The sequence below is a fragment of the Scyliorhinus canicula genome, chromosome 31 (assembly GCF_902713615.1).
Source record: "Scyliorhinus canicula chromosome 31, sScyCan1.1, whole genome shotgun sequence".
NCBI lineage: Eukaryota > Metazoa > Chordata > Chondrichthyes > Carcharhiniformes > Scyliorhinidae > Scyliorhinus > Scyliorhinus canicula.
Genome location: NC_052176.1, coordinates 4,273,508 through 4,299,570, shown reverse-complemented (window position 1 = coordinate 4,299,570; position 26,063 = coordinate 4,273,508). Strand labels below are relative to the sequence as shown.

General features: G+C 53.1%; 1 protein-coding gene across 1 annotated transcript in view; it reads left to right on the top strand.

Moving 5' to 3' along the window:
- The window catches only part of LOC119958827 (solute carrier family 22 member 6-like), a 54,727-nt gene that overhangs the window by 23,516 nt on the left and 5,148 nt on the right, over positions 1–26,063 (top strand). Inside the window, 9 exon segments of the mRNA XM_038787330.1 lie at positions 894–1,097; positions 9,331–9,542; positions 9,545–9,729; positions 11,108–11,211; positions 14,701–14,855; positions 16,426–16,594; positions 20,438–20,561; positions 21,855–21,970; positions 24,284–24,498. Of these exon segments, the coding sequence (XP_038643258.1) occupies positions 894–1,097; positions 9,331–9,542; positions 9,545–9,729; positions 11,108–11,211; positions 14,701–14,855; positions 16,426–16,594; positions 20,438–20,561; positions 21,855–21,970; positions 24,284–24,498 (1,484 nt within the window).

The window sequence follows — 26,063 nt, the reverse complement described above, 5'->3', positions numbered from 1 at the left end:
ATTGGCCGTGCTAAATTGTCCCTTAGTGTCCAAAGATGTGCAGGTTAGGTGGACTGGCCGTGCTAAATTGTCCCTTAGTGCCCAAAGATGTGCAGGTTTGGTGGATCAGTGCTATAAGGCAGCACTGCTAACCACTGTGCCACAGGGCTGCCCCAATGTAGATGTCAATAATTTATGAGGGATTAACTAAGCAGGCCATAGTGGGAGGAGACTGGGGAATGTCGTATGCTTGGGAAACAGATGGTGTCACTAATGAGAGGAGCCAGGTCTGTCTGTAGTTTTGTGGGTTTGCCACAGGATTTTGGTCTGACAAGACAGAAGGATTTTCAGGTTGCTCCAGAAACGGCCTGCACAGAGATGCAAGTAACCCTTAGTGTTAACTTTATTTATAAGGGGCATTTGAGCTGTGTTGGGTTGCTTAATTGGAATAGTGGCAAGTGCAAAGAGGGAGTTATAGTTTTTCCCCCCCCTTTTATTTAAGTACTTTTTAACTGTGTTGCTAATATTATAATTATTTGTTTAAATTAAAGTTTGTTTCAACGCAATAGATACCAATTGGTCAGTGTTGTAACTCTTGGGGTTTAGTAGGCGACCCTCACAGCCTTGATGATTGCTTGGATTCCCGTTCAGGTGTCCTAACAATAGCCTCCCGGGTAATAGCAGCATGGTTCATGACTAGCGATTTGTGTGTGAGCTCTTGAGCTTTGGGGGGCATCAGGAAATGACCTGCGGCATTCCAGCGAGTTGCAGTCAGAGGTGCGAGATCTATCAGGGCCGTTCAGTGAAGGAGGCCGGTGTCAGATTCTCCCTGAGAAGAGGGAAGGACGTTAGAAGGTGAAATGTTTTATATTTATCTGTTTTCTCTCTCTCGTTTCTTTGCGTATCCCTCGCAGGCAGACAGGAATGGGATTCGTGAGTACGTTGGCTCGGATGGGAGCCATGATAGCACCGATCATACGGATGAGCGGCGACTACGTTTCGTTCCTGCCGCTCACTATATTCGGCGGGATGGCGATAATAGCCGGAGCCACCGCCTTTTTCCTACCGGAAACATTAAATATTCCCTTGCCGGAAACTATCGAAGAGGTTGAGAGGAGGTTTGTAACGCCAAACACTCACGGGTGGCTTGGGGGCACAGATTCAAAATGGCAGCCGGGATGCCAACGTAGAAACAAACTCTTTTAGGCTTCGGCCTAGTGCGCTGATAGTCAGAGCACAGGCCGGGGGGCCTTCGCAGTGAGAGTTGTCCAAATATTGTGGGGTTGTAGTGCAACCGCAAAACTACAGACAGACCTGGCTCCTCCCATTAATTACACCATCTGCACCCATGACCTTTTCTAGGAAGAGTGGGATATTCTGAGGGGGCAGCCCGTGTATTAATAGCCTGCCTCTTTATACAGAAGTGGTCACTGGGAATTAAGTTCCCGCCTGCCATTTGGCCCATACTGCCGTGCCTGTGCTGTTGTGTTTTTTCCTCTGTGTGACCCACTTAGTCTGATCCACTCTCTGGCGCGCTTGCCAAACCTTTCGATGTTCCCCTTTCTCAAGCCATTCGCCTTCGAAAGAATTTCTGGACTTTGCCTCAACCGGCCTGTCGAGATTTCCCCGTTCTATCGGCCTCCCATGATAGGTAGCTGTTGGGAGCCACAGCCTCGACCGACGAGGCCTGTCTCAGGCCTCAGCCACTCCCAGCGTTTCTCACTGAACTCACTCTGCAGCTAACTCCTGTCGGGAGGTGTGTGCGATGCTTTGGTTGTCCGGTGAGAAATACGTTTTAAACGTAGTGACGGTGCGCTCGATACTTTCTCTAACCACACTCACACACACACACAGGCACATACTCACATACACATACTCACACACACACACACAGGCACACACTCACACACACACACTCACACACACACAGGCACATACACACACTCACACACACACACACACAGACACACAGGCATGCACTCACACAGGCACGCACTCACACACACACACACATACACACACAGGCACATACTCACACACGCGCACACACACTCAAACGCACACACACACTCAAACGCACACACACTCAAACGCGCACACTCAAACGCACACACCCAAACGCACACACACTCAAACGCACACACCCAAACGCACACACACTCAAACGCGCACACACACTCAAACGCGCACACATACCCAAACACACACACACACTCAAACGCATACACACACACATGCACACACACAGGCACATACTCACATACACACACTCACACACACACACACACACACAGGCACACACTCACACACACAGGCATGCACTCACACACACAGGCACATACTCACACACGCGCACACACACTCAAACGCACACATACACTCAAACGCACACACACTCAAACGCGCACACTCAAACGCACACACACCCAAACGCACACACACTCAAACGCACACACACTCAAACGCACTCACACACTCAAACGCACACACACGCTCAAACGCACACACTCAAACGCGCACACACACTCAAACGCGCACACACACTCAAACGCGTACACATACCCAAACGCACACACACACTCAAACGCGCACACTCAAACGCACACACACCCAAACGCACACACACTCAAACGCACACACACTCAAACGCACTCACACACTCAAACGCACACACACGCTCAAACGCACACACTCAAACGCGCACACACACTCAAACGCGTACACATACCCAAACGCACACACACACTCAAACGCACACACACACACAAATGCACACACACACACACACAAATGGACACACACACACAAATGCACATACTCACACACACAAATGCACGTGCACTCACACAACACACACACACAGGCTGTTGAGGGGCTGTTTAGCACAGGGCTAAATCACTGGCTTTGAACGCAGACCAAGGCAGGCCAGCAGCACGGTTCGATTCCCGTACCGGCCTCCCCGAACAGGCGCCGGAATGTGGCGACTAGGGGCTTTTCACAGTAACTTCATTTGAAGCCTACTCGTGACAATAAGCCATTTTCAATTCATTTTTTCATGAACACGCAAGCCCGCACAGACATACACACTCACAAATGCACTTACACACAAATGCGCGCACGCACACTCACGTGCACGCTCGCAACTCACATGCATGTGCACACACATGCGCGCACCCTCACAACACACGTGCGCACATACGAGCATGCATACACACTGACACACGCGCATGCACGCCCACAAATCACACATGTGCACACACACACACACACTAGCTCACACGCACATACTCGCGCGCAGGACAGACGAGGGAAGAAACCGGAGCCCCGAGAGACAGATTGGCCGTTTTCCGTCTGTGATTTTATGCCTTCTTTGTTCCCAGAGCTTTGAGAGACGCCGAAAAGGACAAACGGTCCAACAGGAATGAGGACCCGCGGCAGGAAACGAACCTATCACTGATGAAGCAGACTATTTAACCAGACACAGCTCCCTCCCAACAATCAGCAGCCCCTGGAGCACAACCGATAAGAGAGAGTCCGTAATCTGTGTCCACCTTTCACAATAGGCCCCTTCACTGACATATTAACCTGAAACGTTCCCTACAAGCACATTAAACACTCATCAACTGATAAGGCAAAGCTGAAAGGAAGGACCACACGCCATGGGTTGAGACCGTAACAATTCAGATGCTATGCTTACATGGTTTGTAAGAATTCCAATTTGCTTATCGCGCCTCCCCAGTGGCTCAATTCTGAGAAGACAATTTTGAATTGAACAACATTGGAGATCCCAGGGTCGACCTCTGATCTCAGCCCGACCTCTGATCTCAGCCCGACCTCTGACCTCAGTGCCTGGGGCTCAGGGGGAGGGGCAGGCTTTGTGTCAAAATGTTCTCGAACGTGAGGTTAACGCTGCCGAATACTCCTTGATTGACCGTTTGTTAGTTTCAATGTAATCCTATTAAACGACCATTGCCCCTAAGGGATGCATAACTTCTTGTCTTGATTGTGTGTGTGTCGTGTATTCATTTTTTTTTTTTAAATTTAGATTACCCAATTATTTTTTCCAATTAAGGGGCAATTTAGCGTGGCCAATCCACCTACTCTGCACATTTTTGGGTTGTGGGGGCCAAACCCACGCAGACACGGGGAGAACGTGCAAACTCCACACGGACAGTGACCCAGAGCCGGGATCGAACCTGGGACCTCAGCGCCGTGAGGCGGTTGTGCTAACCCCTAGGCCACCGTGCTGCCCTAGTGTCGTGTATTCATAATGACGTACGTGAGTTCAGAGGACAAGATATAGGAGCAGAATTAGGCCATTTGGCCCATCCTTCCTGCTCCGCTACTCTATCATGGCTGATATGTTCCTCATCATGGCCGATGACACCACAGTAGTGGGTCGGATCTCAAACAAGGACGAGACAGGGCACAGGAATGAGATAGAGAATCTGGTGAACTGGTGCGACGACAATAATCTCTCCCTCAATGTCAACAAAACGAAGGAGATTGTCATCGACTTCAGGGAGCGTAGAGGAGAACATGCCCCTGTCTACATCAATGGGAACGAAGCAGAAAGGGTCGTGTTTTTAGGTGCCCAGATTACCAACAACCTGTCCTGGTCCCCCCCATGCCGACACTATAGTTAAGAAAGCCCCCCAACGACTCTACTTTCTCAGAAGACTGAGGAAATTTGGCATGTCAGCTACAACCCTCACCAACTTCAACAGATGCACCAGAGAAAGAATTCTTTCTGGTTGTATCACAGCTTGGTATGGAGCCTGCTCTACCCAAGACTGCAGGAAACTACAAAAGGTTGTGAATGTAGCCCAGTCCATCACCCAAACCAGCCTCCCATCCATTGACTCCGTCTATAATTCCCGCTGCCTCAGAATGGGAGGGCAGCACGGTAGCATGGTGGTTAGCATAAATGCTTCACAGCTCCAGGGTCCCAGGTTCGATTCCCGGCTGGGTCACTGTCTGTGCGGAGTCTGCACATCCTCCCCCGTGTGTGCGTGGGTTTCCTCCGGGTGCTCCGGTTTCCTCCCACAGTCCAAAGATGTGCGGGTTAGGTGGATTGGCCATGCTAAATTGCCCGTAGTGTCCTAAAAAGTAAGGTTAAGGGGGGGGGGGGTTGTTGGGTTACGGGTATAGGGTGGATACGTGGGTTTGAGTAGGGTGATCATTGCTCGGCACAACATCGAGGGCCGAAGGGCCTGTTCTGTGCTGTACTGTTCTATGTTCTATGTTCTAAAGGCAGCCAGCGTAATTAAGGACCCCCACGCACCCCGGACATACTCTCTTCCACCTTCTTCCGTCAGGAAAAAGATACCAAAGTTTGAGGTCACGTACCAACCGACTCAAGAACAGCTTCTTCCCTACTGCCATCAGACTTTTGAATGGACCCACCTCGTATTAAGTTGACCTTTTCTCTACACCTTGCTATAACTGTGACATTATATTCTGCAGTCTCTCCTTCCTTCCCTATGTACGGTATGTATTGTTTGTACAGCATGCAAGAAACAATACTTTGCGCTGTATACTAATACATGAGACAATAATAAATTAAATCAAAAATCTGCTCCCTACAATGTTACAGACCGAGAGCTGGATTGCGAAATGAGCCGGAGAATCTCCTCCCTGGAACGCATGAGCTCGGAGTGGGAGTCGGCCTCTCGGGCCTGACTCCCTCAATGTGATCGTGGCTGATCCCATCCTGGCCTCAACTCCACCGCGCTGCCCGTTCTCCATAACCCTTCACCCCCATCACCAATCAAAAATCTGTCTGACTCCCGCTTAAATTTAGTCACTGTCCCAGCATGCACCATACTCTGGGGTAGCGAATTCCACAGATTCATAACCCTTCGGGAGAAGTAGTTTCTCCTCAAATCTGTTTTAAATTTGCCGCCTCTTATTCCAAGATTAGGACCGCTCGTTTTCGAATGCCCCACACGAGGAAGCGCCCGCTCCGCGTCTACTTTATCCACACCTTTTAGCATCTTGTATACCTCAATTAGATCTCCCCTCATTCATAGAATTTACAGTGCAGAAGGAGGCCATTCAGCCCATCGAGTCTGCACCGGCTCTTGGAAAGAGCACCCTACCCAAGGTCAACACCGCCACCCTAGCCCCATAACCCAGTAACCCCACCCAACGCTAAGGGCAATTTTGGACACTAAGGGCAATTTATCACGGCCAATCCACCTAACCCGCACGTCTTTGGACTGTGGGAGGAAACCGGAGCACCCGGAGGAAACCCACGCACACACAGGGAGGACGTGCAGACTCCGCACAGACAGTGACCCAGCCGGGAATCAAACCTGGGACCCTGGAGCTGTGAACCGATTGTGCTATCCACAATGCTACCGTGCTGTCCCACTTCTAACCTCTGGAGAGTACAGGCCTAAACTGTTCAATCTCTCCTCGTACGACAAACCCCTCATCTGTGGAATCAGCCTAGTGAACCTCCTCTGAACTGCCTCCAATTTTACTACATCCTCTCCTCAAATAAAGGGACCAAAGCTGTGCTCAATACTCCAGGTGCGGTGGTACCAATGCCGTGGACAGTTGCAACATCACATCCCTACTTTTCTACTCTGTTCCTTTAGATCTGAAGGCCAAAATTCCACTTGCTTTCCTTATTACCTGCTGTATCTGCACGAGGACACCCAGATCTCTCCATTTAGATAATAAATTGCCTTTCCATTCCTACGACCAAAAAGGACAACCTCAAACATATCCACGTTAAACTCCACCTGTTTGTTTGATTTGTTTTATTCTCACGTGTCCCGAGGTAGAGTGAAAAGTGTTGTTCTGCCGACAGTCCAGACCGATCGTTCCATACGTGAAGAAACACAGGACATACGGTAAATACACAATGTCAATACGTAGACACAGGCATCGGGTGAAGCATACAGGAGTGTAGTACTTACTCGGTAGAGAAGATAAGTGGAGAGATCAGGTCAGTCCCAGAAGAGGGTCGTTTAGGAGTCTGGTGACAGCGGGGAAGAAGTTGTTTCTGAGCCGATTCGTGTGTGTTCTCAGACTTCTGTATCTCCTGCCCGATGGAAGGAGTTGGAAGAGCGAGTAAGCCGGGTGGGAGGGATCTTTGATTATGCTGCCCGCTTTCCCCAGGCAGCGGGAGGTGTCGATGGAGTCAATGGATGGGAGGCGGGTTCGTGTGATGGGACTGGGCTGTGTTCACGACTCTCTGAAGTTTCTTGCGGTCCTGGGCCGAGCAGTTGCCATACCGGGCTGTGATGCAGCCGGATAGGATGCTCTCTATAGTGCATCTGTAAAAGTTGGTAAGGGTTAATGTGGACATGCCGAATTTCCTTACTTTCCTGAGGAAGTATAGGCGCTGTTGTGCTTTCTTGGTCGTAGCGTCGACGTGGGTGGACCAGGAGAGATTGTTGCCACATTTTGGCCCACTCGCTGAACCGTGCAACATCCATTTGTAAATTTCTTATTTCCCCATTGCAACTTACCGTCCCTACTATTTTTAGTGTCATCTTCAAATTTGGCAAGAGAATCTTCTATCCCTAATCAAAGTGATTAATGTATATTGTAAATAGTTGGGACTGCAGGACCGAACCCTGTGACATCCCACTGGTTGCATCTTGCCATCCAGGAAAAGAACCATTTATCCCAAGTCACTGTCTCCTGTCCATCAGCCAATCTTCTGTCCAAGCTGGCTGGTTTAGCACAGTGGGCTAAACAGCTGGCTTGTAACGCAGAAACAGGCCAGCAGCGCGGGTTCAATTCCCGTACCGGCCTCCCCCGAACAGGCGCCGGAATGTGGCAACTAGGGGCTTTTCACAGTAACTTCATTGAAGCCGACTTGTGACAATAAGCGATTATTATTATTACCCCTAATCCCATGTGATCTAACCTTGTGAATTAACCTTTTGTGCGGAACCTTATCAAACGCATCCCAGAAGTCTAGATATGCTACATCTACAGGGTCTCCATTATCGACTTGATTTGGAATGGAAATCGCTTATTGTCACAAGTAGGCTTCAATGAAGTTACTGTGAAAAGCCCCTAGTCGCCACATTCCGGCGCCTGTACGGGGAGGCCGGGACTTGTTACATCTTAGCAAATTAGTCAAACACGCTTTGCCCTTCGTAAAACCATGCTGACTCTGATGGATAGCGTTTTGACTTTCCAAATGTCCTGTTATCGCTTCCTTAATAATGGACGCTAACAATTTCCCAACGGCAGACGTTAAACGAACCCGTACCCCAGTGAGAGTCAGTGTGTGTGGGACCCGTACCCCAGTGAGAGTCAGTGTGTGTGAGACCCGTACCCCAGTGAGAGTCAGTGTGTGTGGGACCCGTACCCCAGTGAGAGTCAGTGTGTGTGGGACCCGTACCCCAGTGAGAGTCAGTGTGTGTGGGACCCCTACCCCAGTGAGAGTCAGTGTGTGTGGGACCCGTACCCCAGTGAGGTCAGTGTGTGTGGGACCCGTACCCCAGTGAGAGTCAGTGTGTGTGGGACCCCAGTGAGAGTCAGTGTGTGTGGGACCCGTACCCCAGTGAGAGTCAGTGTGTGTGAGACCCGTACCCCAGTGAGAGTCAGTGTGTGTGGGACCCGTACCCCAGTGAGAGTCAGTGTGTGTGAGACCCGTACCCCAGTGAGAGTCAGTGTGTGTGGGACCCGTACCCCAGTGAGAGTCAGTGTGTGTGAGACCCGTACCCCAGTGAGAGTCAGTGTGTGTGGGACCCCTACCCCAGTGAGAGTCAGTGTGTGTGGGACCCGTACCCCAGTGAGAGTCAGTGTGTGTGGGACCCGTACCCCAGTGAGAGTCAGTGTGTGTGGGACCCCAGTGAGAGTCAGTGTGTGTGGGACCCGTACCCCAGTGAGAGTCAGTGTGTGTGAGACCCGTACCCCAGTGAGAGTCAGTGTGTGTGGGACCCGTACCCCAGTGAGAGTCAGTGTGTGTGAGACCCATACCCCAGTGAGAGTCAGTGTGTGTGGGACTCATACCCCAGCGAGAGTCAGTGTGTGTGGGACCCCTACCCCAGTGAGAGTCAGTGTGTGTGGGACCCTTACCCCAGTGTGTGTTTTGAAAGTGCGACCATTCAGTTGTAATAATTTCACTAACTCTCCCAAACCCCCCAGCCACCACGGCGCTGTGGCCTCCCTCGCTTAGCATCCAAACTCCTTGAACGAGGTCTGTCACAGTGGAGTGAATATAGTAACTCTGTTATCATCAGATTAAACATTAGGTAACAAATGGATTAATGATCAGCCCGGGACCCAGCCCACACACTCTGTGCACCAGACTGTCCGTCAGTGTCGCTCTCTCTCAGTCAGGAACAGTCCTTCTCCCTCTATGCCTGCACCTTCTTGAGGTTTAGCCATGAGCTTCGGTGATATCTTGGAGGATGTCGGGAATATGGGAAAATTCCAAATCATCCACGTTTTCTTGCTGGCCCTCCCAACCGTGTTCTTGACCATGCACAACCTGCTCCAGAACTTCTTGGCCGCCGTGCCGGACCATCACTGCAGTGCCCCCTGGGGAACGAACGTCTCCGGGTCCCTCAACGCGACGGCGGAGGACCTCCTCGGGTCTTCGTCCCCCTGGACGGGAATGTCCGGCCAGAGAAATGCAGCGAGTACTCCCCGCCCCAGTGGCACCTCCTGGGCCTCAACGCCAGCCGGAGCAACGCGACCGTGCCCGCCACGCAGGCGTGCTCTGACGGATGGACGTACGACAGCTCCAAGTTCAAAGCCACGATCGTCACGGAGGTATGCCAGAGAACGTGTGTGTGTGTGTTTGCTAAAACTCTTCAGTAACGTTGTGTATAACATGGACCGAATGAAGGTGTAGTAAATGATTTGTATGCACTGGGATAACCCCACATACATGAGGCAATCTCAAAGCACAATTCTGTGCAGGATCTGGTGGATTGGCCGTGCTAAATTACCCCTTAGTGTCCAAAGATGTGCAGGTTAGGTGGATTGGCCGTGCTAAATTGTCCCTTAGTGTCCAAAGATGTGCAGGTTAGGTGGATTGGCCGTGCTAAATCGCCCTTTAGTGTCCAAAGATGTACAGGTTCGGTGGATTGGCCGTGCTAAATCGCCCTTTAGTGTCCAAAGATGTGCAGGTTAGGTGGATTGGCTGTGCTAAATTGCCCCTTAGTGTCCAAAGATGTACAGGTTAGGTGGATTGGCCGTGCTAAATTGTCCCTTAGTGTCCAAAGATGTGCAGGTTAGGTGGATTGGCCGTGCTAAATTGCCCCTTAGTGTCCAAAGATGTGCAGGTTAGGTGGATTGGCCGTGCTAAATTTTTTCTTTTTCTTTTAAAAAAATTTAGATTACCCAATTAATTTTTTCCAATTAAGGGGCAATTTAGCGTGGCCGATCCACCTACCCGGCACATCTTTGGGTTGTGGGGGCGAAACCCACGCAAAAACGGGGAGAATGTGCAAACTCAACACGGACAATGACCCAGAGCCGGGATCGAACCTGGGACCTCAGCGCCGTGGGGCTGCAGTGCTAACCCACTGCCCCACCGTGCTGCCCTTGGCCGTGCTAGATTGCCCCTTAGTGTCCAAAGATGTGGCGATTAGGTGGATTGGCCGTGCTAAATTGCCCCTTAGTGTCCAAAGATGTGCAGGTTAGGTGGATTGGCCGTGCTAAATTGCCCCTTAGTGTCCAAAGATGTGCAGGTTAGGTGGATTGGCCGTGCTAAATTGCCCCTTAGTGTCCAAAGATGTGCAGGTTAGGTGGATTGGCCGTGCTAAATTGCCCCTTAGTGTCCAAAGATGTTGAGGTTAGGTGTATTGGCCGTGCTAAATTATCCAGGGGGAGGGGCTACTTTTGCTCCTCATTCATATGCTCGTACGTAATGGGCCCACTGGGGTCCCTCTCGCTTGTGTCGCACAAAGTAAACACGGGCCTTCGCAGCCAGCTGAGCCGGTGTCCACTTAATAACTGGGGCTTTGGGGCGCCGGTCGAAAATAAGGAGGGCCCCCATTTGAGGCGGGCAGGAGGAGAAATAAAATATTCCCTCTCAAACCTCCGCCGGCCTTTGGAACTCGTACGGGGGTTGGGGGGGGGGGGGTGTTGGGCCCCCCCCTCCCCCACCCCCCGATAACCGTCAGCTGCCATCTTGTTTTGACAGTGGGACCTGGTGTGCGATCAGAAGTCCGTGAAATGGATCTCTCAATCGGTCTACATGGCTGGCCTGCTGGTGGGGGCCATCGTGCTGGGCCGCTTCGCTGACAAGTAAGAAACGGTGGGCGGCGCTGTGCTGTACTGGGTTCAAGCCCCGGGGTCCTCAGTCCCTCCGGCTCCTTGCTCGGATGGGGCTGGGGGGGGGGGGGGACGGGGAGGAGGGGGGAGAGGGGGAGAGGGGAGGGTAGGGGGGAGGGAGGGTAGGAGGGAGGGGGGGGGGGGGGGGGGGGGGCGCTCTCTGCCGTTGCCAGCTCCTCCAGAACTGGGCCGGGGTCTCCAGGGTCAAAGGTCAATCTCCCCCCCCCCCGGATAACGCTGTGCGAAAACCTCCTTGGTTTATTCTCCCATTCTCTTTGCACATTTCTCATGACAAGATTCTGAAAATGGCGGGGGGTGGGGGGGGGGGGGGGGGGGGGGGGTGCTGTTTGCTTGACGGTCGAACATCATCCAATCGGGTAACGAGTCCTTTTTCTTTCCGATTGTCGGAGGAAGGCCGTTGCGCCACACGGGTGGACGTGTTGATTGGCTGATAGCTGGAGTGTGGGGCGGAGGGGTGGAGGGAGGGGGCTACCTCCAGGAAGACCATTGAATCCAGCTGGCAGTCCGATATGAGGTCCAGCTGCTGCCCCCGTGACATCGGGTCGTCCAGCACAGAAACGGGCCCTTCGGCCCACCGTGTCAATGCTGGCCATTGAGCGCCAATCTGTGCTCATATCCCGTTCGCCAGCCCTTGCTCCATTGACGATTTGAGTGCTCGTCCAGATGCTTCTCAGACGTGACTGGGGGTGGCGGGGGGGGGGGGGGGTTTCCTGCCTCCACCACCCTCTCAGGCGACGCGTTCCATATTCACAGGCCGCCCCAAGCGCTCCGCCTGCCTTCTTCGCCACCCTCTCCCCCTCTACTGCCAACTTCAGGAATCCATGGACTCGTACACCCAGGCAACCCTCTGTTCCTCAATAACTCCCTCGGGCCCTACCGTTCCTCCCCTCGGCAGACTCCCCAAAGTTAAACTCCAGCTGATTATACCTCCTACACTTACACCACGGTAGCACAGTGGTTAGCACAATTGCTCCACAGCTCCAGGGTCCCAGGTTCGATTCCCGGCTGGGTCACTGTCTGTGCGGAGTCTGCACGCTCTCCCGTGTCTGCGTGGGTTTCCTCCGGGTGCTCCGGTTTCCTCCCACAGTCCAAAGATGTGCAGGTTAGGTGGATTGGCCGTGCTAAATTGTCCCTTAGTGTCCGAAGATGTGCAGGTTAGGTGGATTGGCCGTGCTAAATTGTCCCTTAGTGTCCAAAGATGTGCAGGTTAGGTGGATTGGCCGTGATAAATTGCCCCTTAGTGTCCAAAGATAGAACATAGAACATAGAACAGTACAGCACAGAACAGGCCCTTCGGCCCTCGATGTGCCGAACAATGATCACCCTACTCAAACCCACGTATCCACCCTATACCCGTAACCCAACAACCCCCCCTTAACCTTACTTTTTTTAGGACACTACGGGCAATTTAGCATGGCCAATCCACCTAACCCGCACATCTTTGGACTGCGGGAGGAAACCGGAGCACCCGGAGGAAACCCACGCACACACGGGGAGGACGTGCAGACTCCACACAGACAGTGACCCAGCCGGGAATCGAACCTGGGACCCTGGAGCTGTGAAGCATTTATGCTGACCACCATGCTGCCGTGCTGCCCCTTATTTAGAAGGAGGCCATTCGGTCCATCGAGTCTGCACTGGCTCTTGGAAAGAGCACCCTACGCAAGGTCAACACCTCCACCCTATCCCCATAACCCAGTAACCCCACCCAACATTAAGGGCAATTTATCGCGGCCAATCGACCTCCACCTACCCTGCACATCTTTGGACTGTGGGAGGAAATGGGAGCACCCGGGAAAACCCACGCACACACGGGGAGGATGTGCAGACTCCGCACAGACAGTGACCCAAGCCGGGAATCGAACCTTGGAACCTGGAGCTGTGAAGCATTTGTGCTATCCACAATGCTACCGTGCTGCCCCATGTGCAGGTTAGGTGGATTGGCCATGCTAAATTGCCCCTTAGTGCCCAAAGATGTGCAGGTTAGGTGGATTGGCCGTGCTAAATTGTCCCTTAGTGCCCAAAGATGTGCAGGTTGGGTGGATTGGCCGTGCTAAATTGTCCCTTAGTGTCCAAAATTTGGGTGGGGTTACTGGGTTATGGGGATAGGGTGGAGGTGTGCGGTTGGGCAGGGTGCTCTTTCCAAGAGCCGGTGCAGGCTCGATGGGCCGAATGGCCTCCTTCGGCACTGTAAATTCTCTGAGCATCCAAGTCTAAGTCATTGGTGCACATAACAAGCAAAGGTATTCAGTGTCGGTGAGGCAGCAGTGCTAGCCACTGTGCCGCTGTGCTGCCCTCTTGTGGCTTGTCTTCTGCGTTCATTAGACGCTGCGGGTTCCTGTTAGACTCCGACATCGGGCCTGCCTCCTGATGACAGCAGCCCAGAGTGGTTGAAAACTCGGGAGGACTGCCCTGACCTCACCAACGAAGATGCCCCAGAATAGTTCGGCAATTTCTGCCTCTTCCCCGCCTGTCGCCCGAGCTAAATTCCGCCTCCGACGGCCTCCCCGTGGTGGCCGTTGTTTAATATCCGCCTCCAGTTCCCCTCAGAGGGCGACGGAGAGCAGCGGGTGTTTCCACAAGCCGAGAGCCGGCATTTACATCTCTAAAGTTCCGGACAAGACTGATTAAACACGGAACGGAACGTGCTCCAAATGTTCTTTTTCTATTGGTTCAGAGGATGTGTAATGCCCCTCCCTAATTGCCCTTCAACCGCGTGACTCATTCGGCCATTTTGAAGGGGGCAGATAAACGGCGTCCATGTTGCTGTAAGTGTGTGTGTGTGGGGAGGGCGGGGTCTGGAGTCACAAGTAGGCCAGACCGTGGTAAGGGCGGCAGATCTCCCCCTTCCCTCAAGCGAAAACGTTAGCGAACCGGGCGTTTTTTTTTACCACAATCGGCAACGGTTTTGTGGTCGCCTTTTAATCCCAGATTTTCCACTGGATTCCTGTTTCACCATCTGCCGGGGTGGGAACCGAAGCAGGGCGACGAACACAGAAACGAAGGAGTCGTCCGAATCGAAGGCTTTAATCTACAAGAACCGCGCCCAGCAGCAGGAGTACAGAAAGAACGATGGCTGCTGGGGCAACACGGGTTCTTATACTCCGCCGCGTAGGCGGAGCTACCTTACATTCCGACCAATGAGAAGACAACACTAGGGCCAATGGGCAGCGAGCCTTCTACACCAATAGCAGCTCACACCCCCAGGTACCGTAGTACCTCTAGTCATACTACCACACAGGGTCTCCCCCCCCCCCCCAGATCATTATCTTGGGTCCCTGGATTGCCAATCCAGTGACAATACTGGTGACAGCGACAGCGCGATGCCACCTCCTCTGCCAAGACACACACGGGGATGAATGACTCACTAATATCATGATGTTACACTGTTTGACACGGAACGGTAACGGCTGATTTTGCTTCATGTTTATGGTCCGTTAGGTTTGGTCGAAGGACTCTCCTCCTCTGGTCCTATTGCCAACTGGCAGCCACCGGGACGTGCGGAGCTTTTTCCACCTCCTACCCGCTCTTCTGCTTTTGGAGGTTCCTCTGTGGCATGGCAGTATCCGGAATCATCCTTAACAGCTTCTCCCTCAGTGAGTGAAAACACCTCGCGCGCCCCACGGGCCATTGCCAGAGATGGAGCAGGCACCCCCCCCCCCCCAAAATCTCTCATGGGGGGGTGCCTACAAACGAGAACATCGCCATCGCCTCAAAGATTAGATTAATAAACCTGTCATGATATGCACATAACGAGATACAGACAGGCAGTGACAGACACCCAGTACAGCCAATCAACACACAGGACAGCACACAACCAATCACCAGACAGAACACCAGAGCACAAGTGGCTAGCACTGTGGCTTCACAGCGCCAGGGTCCCGGGTTCGATTCCCCGCTGGGTCGCTGTCTGTGCGGAGTCTGCACGTCCTCCCCGTGTCTGCGTTCGTTTCCTCCGGGTGCTCCGGTTTCCTCCCACAGTCCACAGACGTGCAGGTTAGGTGGATCGGCCATGCTAAATTGTCCCCTTGGTGGAGGGATCAATGACCAGGCAGCAGGGATTTAAGGTGAGGGGGCAGGAGGTTTAGAGGGGATGTGAGGGGACAACCTTTTTGCCCAGAGGGGGGTGGCAGTCTGGAACTCACTGCCTGAAAGGGTGGTGGAGGCAGAGGCCCTCGTAACACTTAAGAAACATTTCGATGTGTGCTTGCGATGCCGGGGCCGACAAGGCTGTGGGCCGAGTGCTAAGAAATGGGATTAGATTAGTCAGGTGGTTGTGACGGGTGCAGAAGCGATGGGCAGAAGGGCCTTTTCGGTGCTGTATGATTCTCTGCACAGCGACTGGGCTTCCTACAGCTGTGAAAATCCACCCAATTCTGCGCAGTGGGCTAAACTGCGAAGTGTTTCTCCATGATAGACGGCACAGGAGGCCGCCTGAACACGGCAAGCCGCCCACGATGCATTTCCTTCAATCACTGTGCCACTGTTACGGGCCAGGGTTTAGAGAACCCCAAAGTGTATCATGGAGTTCCCCTCACCCACAACTTTTACTAGATTGTGGTATGGGGAGCACACGGCCCACTCTACAGGTGTGGTACAGCAGAAATGGAAAAGTTTTTTAAAAAGCAAAACAATGTTTATTCCATGAACTCAAGTTAACCTTTTTAAAACAGACAGTGAACATCTTAGCGACCATCAATTCAAATACAACCCCCCAGCACTACGTAACCCTGTAAGCTGTCCTTTAACATCCAAAAGACTTAACAAACCTTCAAACAGGAGCACATTAGATCCATAGATAGTCTTTGGATGGCAGAGATCAAGAGTGCAGCCCTTTGGTTAAACTTCAGATGCCGCTCACTGGAAAACACAGACACACCCAAAGCTTTTTCTCAAACTGAAACTAAGAAGCAGAAGTAGAGCTCAGCTCCCCCCACACTCTGACATCACTCCAGCGACACGAGCAGCTCCATTTCTTAAAGGTACATTACATAAACACCCATTTCTTAAAGGTACTCTCACATGACAGCCACCCCCCCCCCCCCCTCAGAGTTCCACTTTAAACGTGCGCGGCCTCGGGTGCGATTCGTTTTCCGTCACTTCGGACCCCGTTTTGAGGCGCCTTTCGTGATTATGGACCCCCTCTCCGCCTTTTTTTCCCTCCAGGGGTTGAATGGGTCCCGACAAGATTTCGCACCTCCGTGGAAATGATCTGCAACTACGTCTACACGTCTGGCCAAATGCTGCTGGCTGCGATCGCGTACGGGATCCAACACTGGCGTTGGCTTCAGTTCGCAGTCTCCGTCCCGTTCTTCGTCTTCTTCCTCTACGCCTGGTAAAGTCAACGGCGATCGGTCTGGTTCAGGAATTGTATCGGAGCCTATCAGCCCATAAGAACCCAAACAGGAGGAGGCCCCTCGGGTTTGCTAGGCCATTGAATAAGATCGTGGACGATCTGATTGGAACCTCAGCCCACATTCCTGTCGACCTCCGATAACCTTTCACCTCCCCCCCCCCCACCCCCTCCATTAATCGAGAATCTATCCACCTCGGCCTTAAAAACATTCAAAGATTCTCCTTCCCCCGCCTCTCGAGGAAGAGAGTTCCAGAGACTCGCCACCCTCTGAGGGAAAACATTTCTCCCCCGTCTCCGTTTTCAACGGGCCGCCCCCTTATTTTTAAACAATGACCCCCCCCCCCCCCCCGCTCTCGATTCTCCCACAAGAGGAAAGACCCTCTCCACATCCCACCCTGTCAAGACCACCCCCCCTCAGGATCTGAAAGGTTTCGATTGAGTCACCTCTCACCCTTCTAAACTCCAGCGGGTACGAACCCGACCTCTCCGACCCTTTCCTCATCGGACATCCCGCCCATTCCCAGTGTTAGCCTGGGAAACCTTCCCTGAACCGCTTCCCGCACATTGACATCTTTCCTCAGATAAGGAGAGTGATACTGTCCACGACACTCCAGGTGTGGTCTCACCAACGCCCTGTATAACTGAATAAACCTCCCTTCATTCGATGAGATCATGGTTGGTCTTCTACTCCATGCCATTTTACTGAACTATCCATGAATCCCTTGACGTTTTTTTGATATGTTTCGTCAATGACTGAGTTCCCATGGACCCTTTGGGACGGAGCATTCTGAAGATCCACCAGCTCCCGAGTGAAGAAATTCCTCCACATCCCAGTTCCAAACTGGCCCAGTCCTTCCCTGAACGAAGAAATTCCTCTCCGTCCCTGTCCCAAAATGGCCGACTCCTTCCCCGAGTGAAGAAATTTCTCATCAGTCCACAAAATGGCCGACTCCTTCCCCGAGTGAAGACATTTCTCCTCATCTCAGTCCCCAAAATGGCCGACTCCTTCCCCGAGTGAAGACATTTCTCCTCATCTCAGTCCCCAAAATGGTCGACTCCTTCCCCGAGTGAAGATATTTCTCCTCATCTCAGTCCCCAAAATGGCCGACTACTTCCCCGAGTGAAGACATTTCTCCTCATCTCAGTCCCCAAAATGGCCGACTCCTTCCCCGAGTGAAGATATTTCTCCTCATCTCAGTCCCCAAAATGGTCGACTCCTTCCCCGAGTGAAGATATTTCTCCTCATCTCAGTCCCCAAAATGGCCGACTCCTTCCCCGAGTGAAGACATTTCTCCTCATCTCAGTCCCCAAAATGGCCGACTACTTCCCCGAGTGAAGACATTTCTCCTCATCTCAGTCCCCAAAATGGCCGACTCCTTCCCCGAGTGAAGACATTTCTCCTCATCTCAGTCCCCAAAATGGTCGACTCCTTCCCCGAGTGAAGATATTTCTCCTCATCTCAGTCCCCAAAATGGCCGACTACTTCCCCGAGTGAAGACATTTCTCATCAGTCCACAAAATGGCCGACTCCTTCCCCGAGTGAAGAAATTTCTCCTCATCTCAGTCCCCAAAATGGCCGACTACTTCCCCGAGTGAAGAATTCTTTCCTCATCTCGGTCCCAGGCTTTTCCCCAGGATAGAGGGGTCAATTATTAGGGGGATATAGGTGCGAAGGGCAAAGTTTAGAGGAGATGTGCGAGGGAAATTTTTTTAAAATATAAATTTAGATTACCCAATTATTTTTTTTCTCCAATTAAGGGGCAATTTAGCGTGGCCAATCCACCTACGCTGCACATCTTTTGGGTTGTGGGGGTGAAACCCACGCAAACACGGGGGAGAATGTGCAAACTCCACACGGACAGTGGCCCAGGGCCTGGATTCGAACCCGGGCCCTCAGCGCCGTAGTCCCAGTGCTATCCACTGGGCTACATGCCACCCTGAAGTTTTTTACACAGACGGTAGTGGGTGCCTGGAACTCGCTGCCGGAGGAGGTGGTGGAAGCAGGGACGATAGTGACGTTTAAGGGGCATCTTGACAAATACATGAATAGGATGGGAATAGAGGGATACGGACCCCGGAAGTGTAGAAGATTTTAGTTTAGACAGGCAGCATGGTCGGCAAGGGCTTGGAGGGCCGAAGGGCCTGTTCCTGTGCTGTACTTTTCTTTGTTCTTTGACAGACGGAAACTCAGGCAGCTGAAGACTCAGCCACTCGATGGGTTCAAACCGAATACGCTCTCAAGAGGCCAGAATTGGAGGGATACGGGGGCGGGATTCACCCCTCCGGGGGGCTAGCAGGGGCGTCGCGCGATTTACGGGGGCGGGGCCTCGGCGTGGCGTCAGAGACCCGGCGGCGCGTAAAAGACGCGACGCCTTGGGTCCCGCGCATGCGCAGTTGGGCCGGCGCCAACTGGCGCATGCGCGGTAACCTCGCGGAGCGCTCCGGATTCTGGGGCCGGCCGCGGAAGGAAGTAGGCCCGGGGGGGGGGGGGGGGGGGGGGAGAGGCCGGCCCACCGATCGGTGAGCCCCGATCGTGGGCCAGACCCCATTGGAGGCCCCCGCCTGGGAACAGAGCCACCCCTCCCCCCCCTCCACAGGCCCCCCCCCCCCCCTCAAGGCCTTCAAGACGAGTAGCCGCCGGCAGCGACCAGGTGTGGACGGTGCTGGCGAGACCCTGCCGTTCACGCGCGTCAGCTCGGCCCATCCAGGCCGGGGAATCCCGTTTGCGGCGATTCTCCGAGCGGCCTGGCGCGATTCGCGTGGCGCTGGTTTTCGTGGGGGTGGGGGAATTGCGTGCGGGGGTCGGGGAGGCGTGGCGCGATTGGCACGGCGCCCCGACCACCCGGCGAGGGAGGGCGGGGAATCCCACCCATGGTTTGCGGAGGGACGTAGGGCAGGAGGAGTCACGGGGATGGGGAGGGGCGAAGCGAGGAAGGATTCAGAAACACGGAGAATTTTCAAATTGGTTAACGAAGGGCCAATGTGCAAGGATGACAGATAGGTGCAGATTGGTGCGAGATAGGAAACGGACAGCAGAAATAAAGATAACCTCAAGTGTGCGAAAGATGGAATGTGGGAGATCTGCCAGGAGTGTGTTGCATCAGTCAACCATTAAGATAACACAGCAGAACTGAGAATGCCAACCCAAATTACAACCACAGAACCTAATAAATGAGCCAACGGTGTAACTCATTTGCTTTTGATTTGAAATTCTGACTTTTGAGACTGGTTATGCTCAACATTGCTTAACAGCCCCTATAAATAATAATACAGTCCGGTGTATTTAAGAAAGGCAGGCCTGAATCCTCAGCGAGTGTGGCGGCAGGGGACTTGAACTAGGAAGGTCCAAACTTTGTGTGGGGTTTGCACATTCTCCCCGTGTCTGCGTGGGTCTCACCCCCCCACAAACCAAAGATGTGCAGGGTAGGTGGATTGGCCACGCTAAATTGGAAAACAAAATAATTGGGGACACTTCAATCCTCAATCTGTGGGTCAGGGGTTAGCACCGCTGTCTCACAGCCGCCAGGGTCCTGGGTTCGAATCCGGCCTGGGGTGGAGTTTGCACGTTCTCTCCGCCCTGGGTTTCCTGTCTCCCGTTTCCTCCCACCGTTGAAAGACGTACAGGTTAGATGGATTGGCTTTTAGTGCCCAAAAGGTTGGGCGGGGTTCCCGGGATACGTTGGGGGCGTGGGCCTTGGCTGGAAGCTCTCTCAGTGGGCCCGACGGGCCGAATGGCCTCCTTCTGCGCTGCGGGGCGAAATCAACCGAGAGGATTCTTGCCTTTGAGGTGATGGGCCTAAACACGCGCGGGTCTTCTCACAGGTGGTTCCCGGAGTCCGCCCGCTGGCTCATCCTGAACGGCAAGGAGGACGTGGCCCTGAAGCAGCTCCGGAGGGTGGCGAAGCTGAACGGCAAGGAGGCGGAAGGGCAGAAACTCACCACCGCGGTAAGCAACGGCGGTTTTGTCACCAGTGGGTTCTGGTGCCTTCAACATCTTCCCAAAGTGAAGGCAACTGGTCGTCACTTTCTGTACTGCTGTTGTCCAGCCGAAGTCATCGGTTCCCCCGATAGCGAGCTATGCCAAACGCCACAGGCATTGCCAGCAGAGGCAGATTCCTTCGGAGGGGCCAATGCGCCATCTCCACTGCTCGTTAACATACCGCAGAGGGGGTTGGAATCCTGCCCTCTGTACTTGCCTTAGAAGAAGAGCAGATCAGCCAGTGAGCTTGTTCTATAAGACCCAGAAGACATAGGAGCAGAATTAGACCACTCGGCCCATCCAGTCTGCTCCCATTCAATCACGGCTGCTATTTTTCTCATCCCCATTCTCCTGCCTCCTCCCCATAACCTGGGCTGGTTTAGCTCACTCAGCTAAATCGCTGGCTTTGAAAGCAGGCCAGCAGCACGGTTCGATTCCTGTACCAGCCTCCCCGAACAGGCGCCGGAACGTGGCGACTAGGGGCTTTTCACAGTAACTTCATTGAAGCCTACTCGTGACAATAAGCAATTTTCATGTTCATAACCCCTGATCCCCTTATTAATCAAGGACTGTCTATCTCTGTCTTAAAGACACTCAGTGACTTGGCCTCCACAGCCTTCTGCGGCAAAGAGTTCCACAGATTCACCACCCTCTGGCTGAAGAAATTCCTCCTCATCTCTGTTTTAAAGGCTCGTCCCTTCAGTCTGAGGCTGTGTCCTCTGGTTCTAGTTTTTCCTACAAGTGGAAACATCCTCACCACGTCCACTCTATCCCAGGCCTCGCAGTATCCTGTAAGTTTCAATAAGATCCCCCCTCATCCTTCTAAACCCCAACGAGTACAGACCCAGAGTCCTCAACCGTTCCTCATACGACAAGCTCTTCATTCCCAGGGATCATTCTTGCGAACCTCCTCTGGACCCTTTCCAAGGCCCCAGCGCACCCTTCCTTAGATACGGGGCCCAAAACTGCTCACGATACTCCCAAATGGGGTCTGACCAGAGCCTTGTACAGCCTCAGATGTTTGCTGTTCCTGCTATGTTGCTCCAATGTTTATGAAAAGTTAATACTCCTCCGCCTTGCTGTTGCCCTACAGTGGGTTGATGCCTAAGTTATTACGGAATGCCTCGGTCGCGCTAATGGCACTGGGAGGTGTAATTCTGAAGGGATTGATCACATGGTTTAAGGCTGTAATAAGAGGAACAGGTTAGCAATAATCCATCGCTTTGTGTGTTTGCGTGTGTGTATGTGTGTGTTCCACAGATTCTCAAGTCCAAAATGGAAAACGACCAGTTGGCCGCCACGAATAGGCGCGGCATGCTCGACCTGTTCAGGACCCCGGCCATCCGCAAGATTGCCTGTTGTACCATGCTTGTTTGGTAGGTTATTGGGGAACGGGTGGGAGGGGGGGGGAGGTATAACCTGAGCCAAGGTTAGCAAATTTGCCTGACGAAAAATCCCAACTCGGATATCAAGTGACAGTATTGAGCCAGACGATGCCAGAGGGAACGCTGCAGCAGAAGGGGAAGGAAGAGTTGGGGCAGCACGGTAGCATTGTGGTTAGCACAATTGCTTCACAGCTCCAGGGTCCCAGGTTCGATTCCCGGCTGGGTCACTGCCTGTGCAGAGTCTGCAAGTTCTCCCCGTGTGTGCGTGGGTTTCCTCCGGGTGCTCCGGTTTCCTCCCACAGTCCAAAGATGTGCGGGTTAGGGTGGATTGGCCGTGCTAACTTGCCCTTAGTGTCCAAAATTGCCCTTAGTGTTGGGTGGGGTTACTGGGTTATGGGGATAGGGTGGGGGGGGGGGATTGTACCTTGGGTAGGGTGCTCTTTCCAAGAGCCGGTGCAGACTCGATGGGCCGAATGGCCTCCTTCTGCACTGTAAATTCTCTGATTCTATGAAGAGGGGTGTCGCCCTGGGCCTTTAAGGGATTGCAGCACGGCATCACTCGGAGGGAAGTGTGTCACGACATCCAGCTTCAGTCTGGCTTTTGCTCTTGACGCAGCACACGTGCACAGCTCTGATGTCTTTCTCTCCGTATATATCGGTTCCCCAGGTGTCTCCAATGAATAAATCAACCGGCAACACATTTGCACCATCCCGTAAGAGTGATCGCTGCCGTTATATCATTCCAGGGGCAGTCAGGGAGTGACCGAGGATGTTGCAAGTAGATGTGGCTGGCACTGATATTGCTGTCCACTTGCCCGGGAGGAAGGCTGGAGGAGCGAATCATTAAGCTGATGGGCCAAGGGGGAGATGGGGGGGTCTCGTCGTAATGTCGGTGGACTGGTAATCCAAAGGCCGATGCTCTGGGGGCACAGGTTCAAATCCCACCACGGCATTCTATGGGGCCGCCATTGTTCTTCCCCCTCCCAAACTGATGAGGCCAGAAAGGCAGAGTGGTTATCTTACCAGAGTGGCCAAGTGGGATTGTCACTGGGCAGCCCGGGAGCACAGTGGCTGGCACTGTGGCTTCACAGCACCCCGGGGCCCCGGGTTCGATTCCCGGCTTGGGGTCACTGTCTGTGCGGAGTCTGCACGTTCTCTCCCCCCCCGTGTCTCCGTGGGATTCCTCCGGGTGCTCCGGTTTCCTCCCACAGTCCAAAGATGTGCAGGTTAGGTGTGGATTGGCCGTGCTAAATTGTCCCTTAGTGTCCAAAAAGGGATGGGATGAGGTGGGGTTACTGGGTTATGGGGATAGGGTGGAGGTGTTGACCTTGGGTAGGGTGCTCTTTCCAAGGGCCGGTGCAGACCCGATGGGCCGAATGGCCTCCTTCTGCACTGTAAAATTCTATGTTTTTAGTAATCCAGAGACCCCTAGGTTAGTGTTCCGGGGGCGGGGGTTCGAATCCCACCCCGGCAATTGGTGGGATGTAAATTCAAGGAATAAAATCCGGAATTATGAAGTTCAGTCTCGGTAACGGCGACCGTGACAACAATCATCGTTAATAAAAAAAACCCATCTAGTTCACTAATATTCCCCCTTTAGGGAAAGGGGGAATTCTGCTGTCCTTACCCCCGTCTGGCCTACCTGTGACTCCAGACCCCCCCCCCCCCCCCCCCCCCACCCCACACAGCAATGTGGCCGACTCTTAACTGCCCCCTACTGAAATGGGCCGAGCCGGACACTCGACTCAAGAGGGCAATTAGGGATGGGCAACAAATACTGCGCCTGGCCCAACGATGCCCCCATTACCCCCCCCCCCCCCCCCCCACGGAACGTTAAAGAAGATATTCGGAATCGGGACACGGATGCACAAATCGACAGGGTTTCATTAACTCGGAATCAAAGGCGTCCTCTGAGAACAGGTTGTGGTTGGGAACAGAGTAGTCGGGATGGACCAAGCAACCGGGGTGGGGCGGGGGGAGAGGAAACCCTTGAAAATGGTGGTTAGGTTTTGGAAGCCTCCTTGCCTGCCACCCTCCCATCCCCCGATCTGAGGGGATCACAAGGCCCGAGGCTCGACGCCAACTTCTCGAGATATCGGCGGGAGGGGGAAAACGCTGTGGGTCACCCTGAGAAAAAAAAATGGCCGACCTCGTTTCAATTATTATGCCGGGGTTTGCGCCCCTCTGCAGGATCCCTGAACAGAAAGGCCCCCCCCCCCCCCCCGACGAATCTCCCCCTCCGACAGAGCGGAACCTTTGGGCCCAGTCGCTCTGTGGCTACACTCTCTCTTTCTTCCGCCACAGGTTTGCAACGGGCTTCGCCTATTACGGGCTGGCGATGGACCTGCAAGGGTTTGGCGTCGACATTTACCTCGTCCAGTTCATATTTGGGGCCGTGGACGTTCCGGCCAAGTCTGTGGGGTTTCTCACCTTGAGTCTGATCGGAAGACGATTCACCCAAGGCTCTTCGCTTATCCTGGCAGGGAGCTTTATTCTGGCAAACATCTTTGTCCCAAAAGGTATGGGTCTGTAGAGTGTTTTTAACAGCACAGCGAGAGGCCCTTTGGCCACCAAGAACCTATCGATTCAAATCCCATTTCCCAGCACTTCCTCCGTAGCCTTGTACGCTGTAGTGTTTCAAGTGCTCACCGAAACACTTCTTAATTGTTGTTAGAGTTCCCGCCTCCGCCGCCCTATCGGGCAGCGAGTTCCAGACTCCCACCACCCCTCTGGGCGAAAAGGTTTTCCCTCACATCCCCCCTACACCCCCTGCCTCTTACCTTAAACCTCTGCCCCCTGGTTATTGAGCCCTCTATTAAGGGGAAATGTTCCTTCCCATCTACTCTATCTCCTTCATAATTTTGTCCACCTCGATCAGGTCCCCCCTCGGCCTTCTCTCCGCTCTGAGGAAAACAGCCTCGGCCTAACCAGCCTCTCTTCATCGCTGCCACGCTCCAGCTCCAGGCGACATCCTGGGTGAATCTCCTCCGCACCCTGTCCAGGGGCAATCACATCCTTCCTATTGAGTGGCGACGAGAACTGCACACAATACTCTAGTTGTGGCCTAACCAGCGTTTTATACAGCTCCGCTATAACCTCTTATATTCAAGGCCTCAGCGAACAAAGGTAATAATCCCATAGGCCTCTGGAAACACCTTATCTACCTGTCCTGCTGCCTTCAGGGATCTGTGGACCTGCACCCCGAGGTCACTCTAGTCCTCTGTACTTCCCAGTGTCTTCCCCTTGATTGTGTATTCCCTTGCCTTGTTCGTCCTCCCCAAAATAAATCACCTCACACTTTTCAGGGTTAATACCAGTTGCCACTTTCTTTCTTTTTTAGTAAATTTAGAGTATCGGTTTCTTTTCTTTTTTTCCAATTAAGGGGCAATTTAGCATGGTCAATTCACCTACCCTGTCCACCTTTTCAAATTATTCCTCAGCTCAGTCCCAAAATGACCGACTCATTCCCCGAGTGAAGAAATTTCTCCTCATCTCAGTCGCCAAAATGGCCGACTCCTTCCCCGAGTGAAGAAATTTCACCTCATCTCGATCCCCAAAATGGCCGACTCCTTCCCCGAGTGAAGAAATTTCTCATCTCAGTTCCCAAAATGGCCGACTCCTTCCCCGAGTGAAGACATTTCTCCTCATCTCAGTCCCCAAAATGGCCAACTCCTTCCCCGAGTGAAGACATTTCTCCTCATGTCAGTCCCAAAATGGCCGACTCCTTCCCCGAGTGAAGAAATTTCTCCTCATCATGGTCCCAAAATGGCCGACATCGTCCCCAAGTGAAGAAATTTCTCCTCAGCTCAGTCCCAAAATGGCCAACTCCTTCCCCGAATGAAAAATTTCTCCTCATCTCGGTCCCAAAATGGCCGACTCCTTCCCCGGAGAATTCCAAAGATTCACAAACCCTTTGAGGGAAGAAATGTCCGACTGCTTCCCCAAGTGAAGAAACTTCTCCTCATCTCGGTCCCAAAGCTCCACACAGACAGTGACCCGAGGCTGGGATCGAACCAGGATCCTTAGCGGCGTGAGGCGGCAGTGCTAACCACTGCGCCACCGTGCCGACCTCAATTGCCACTGT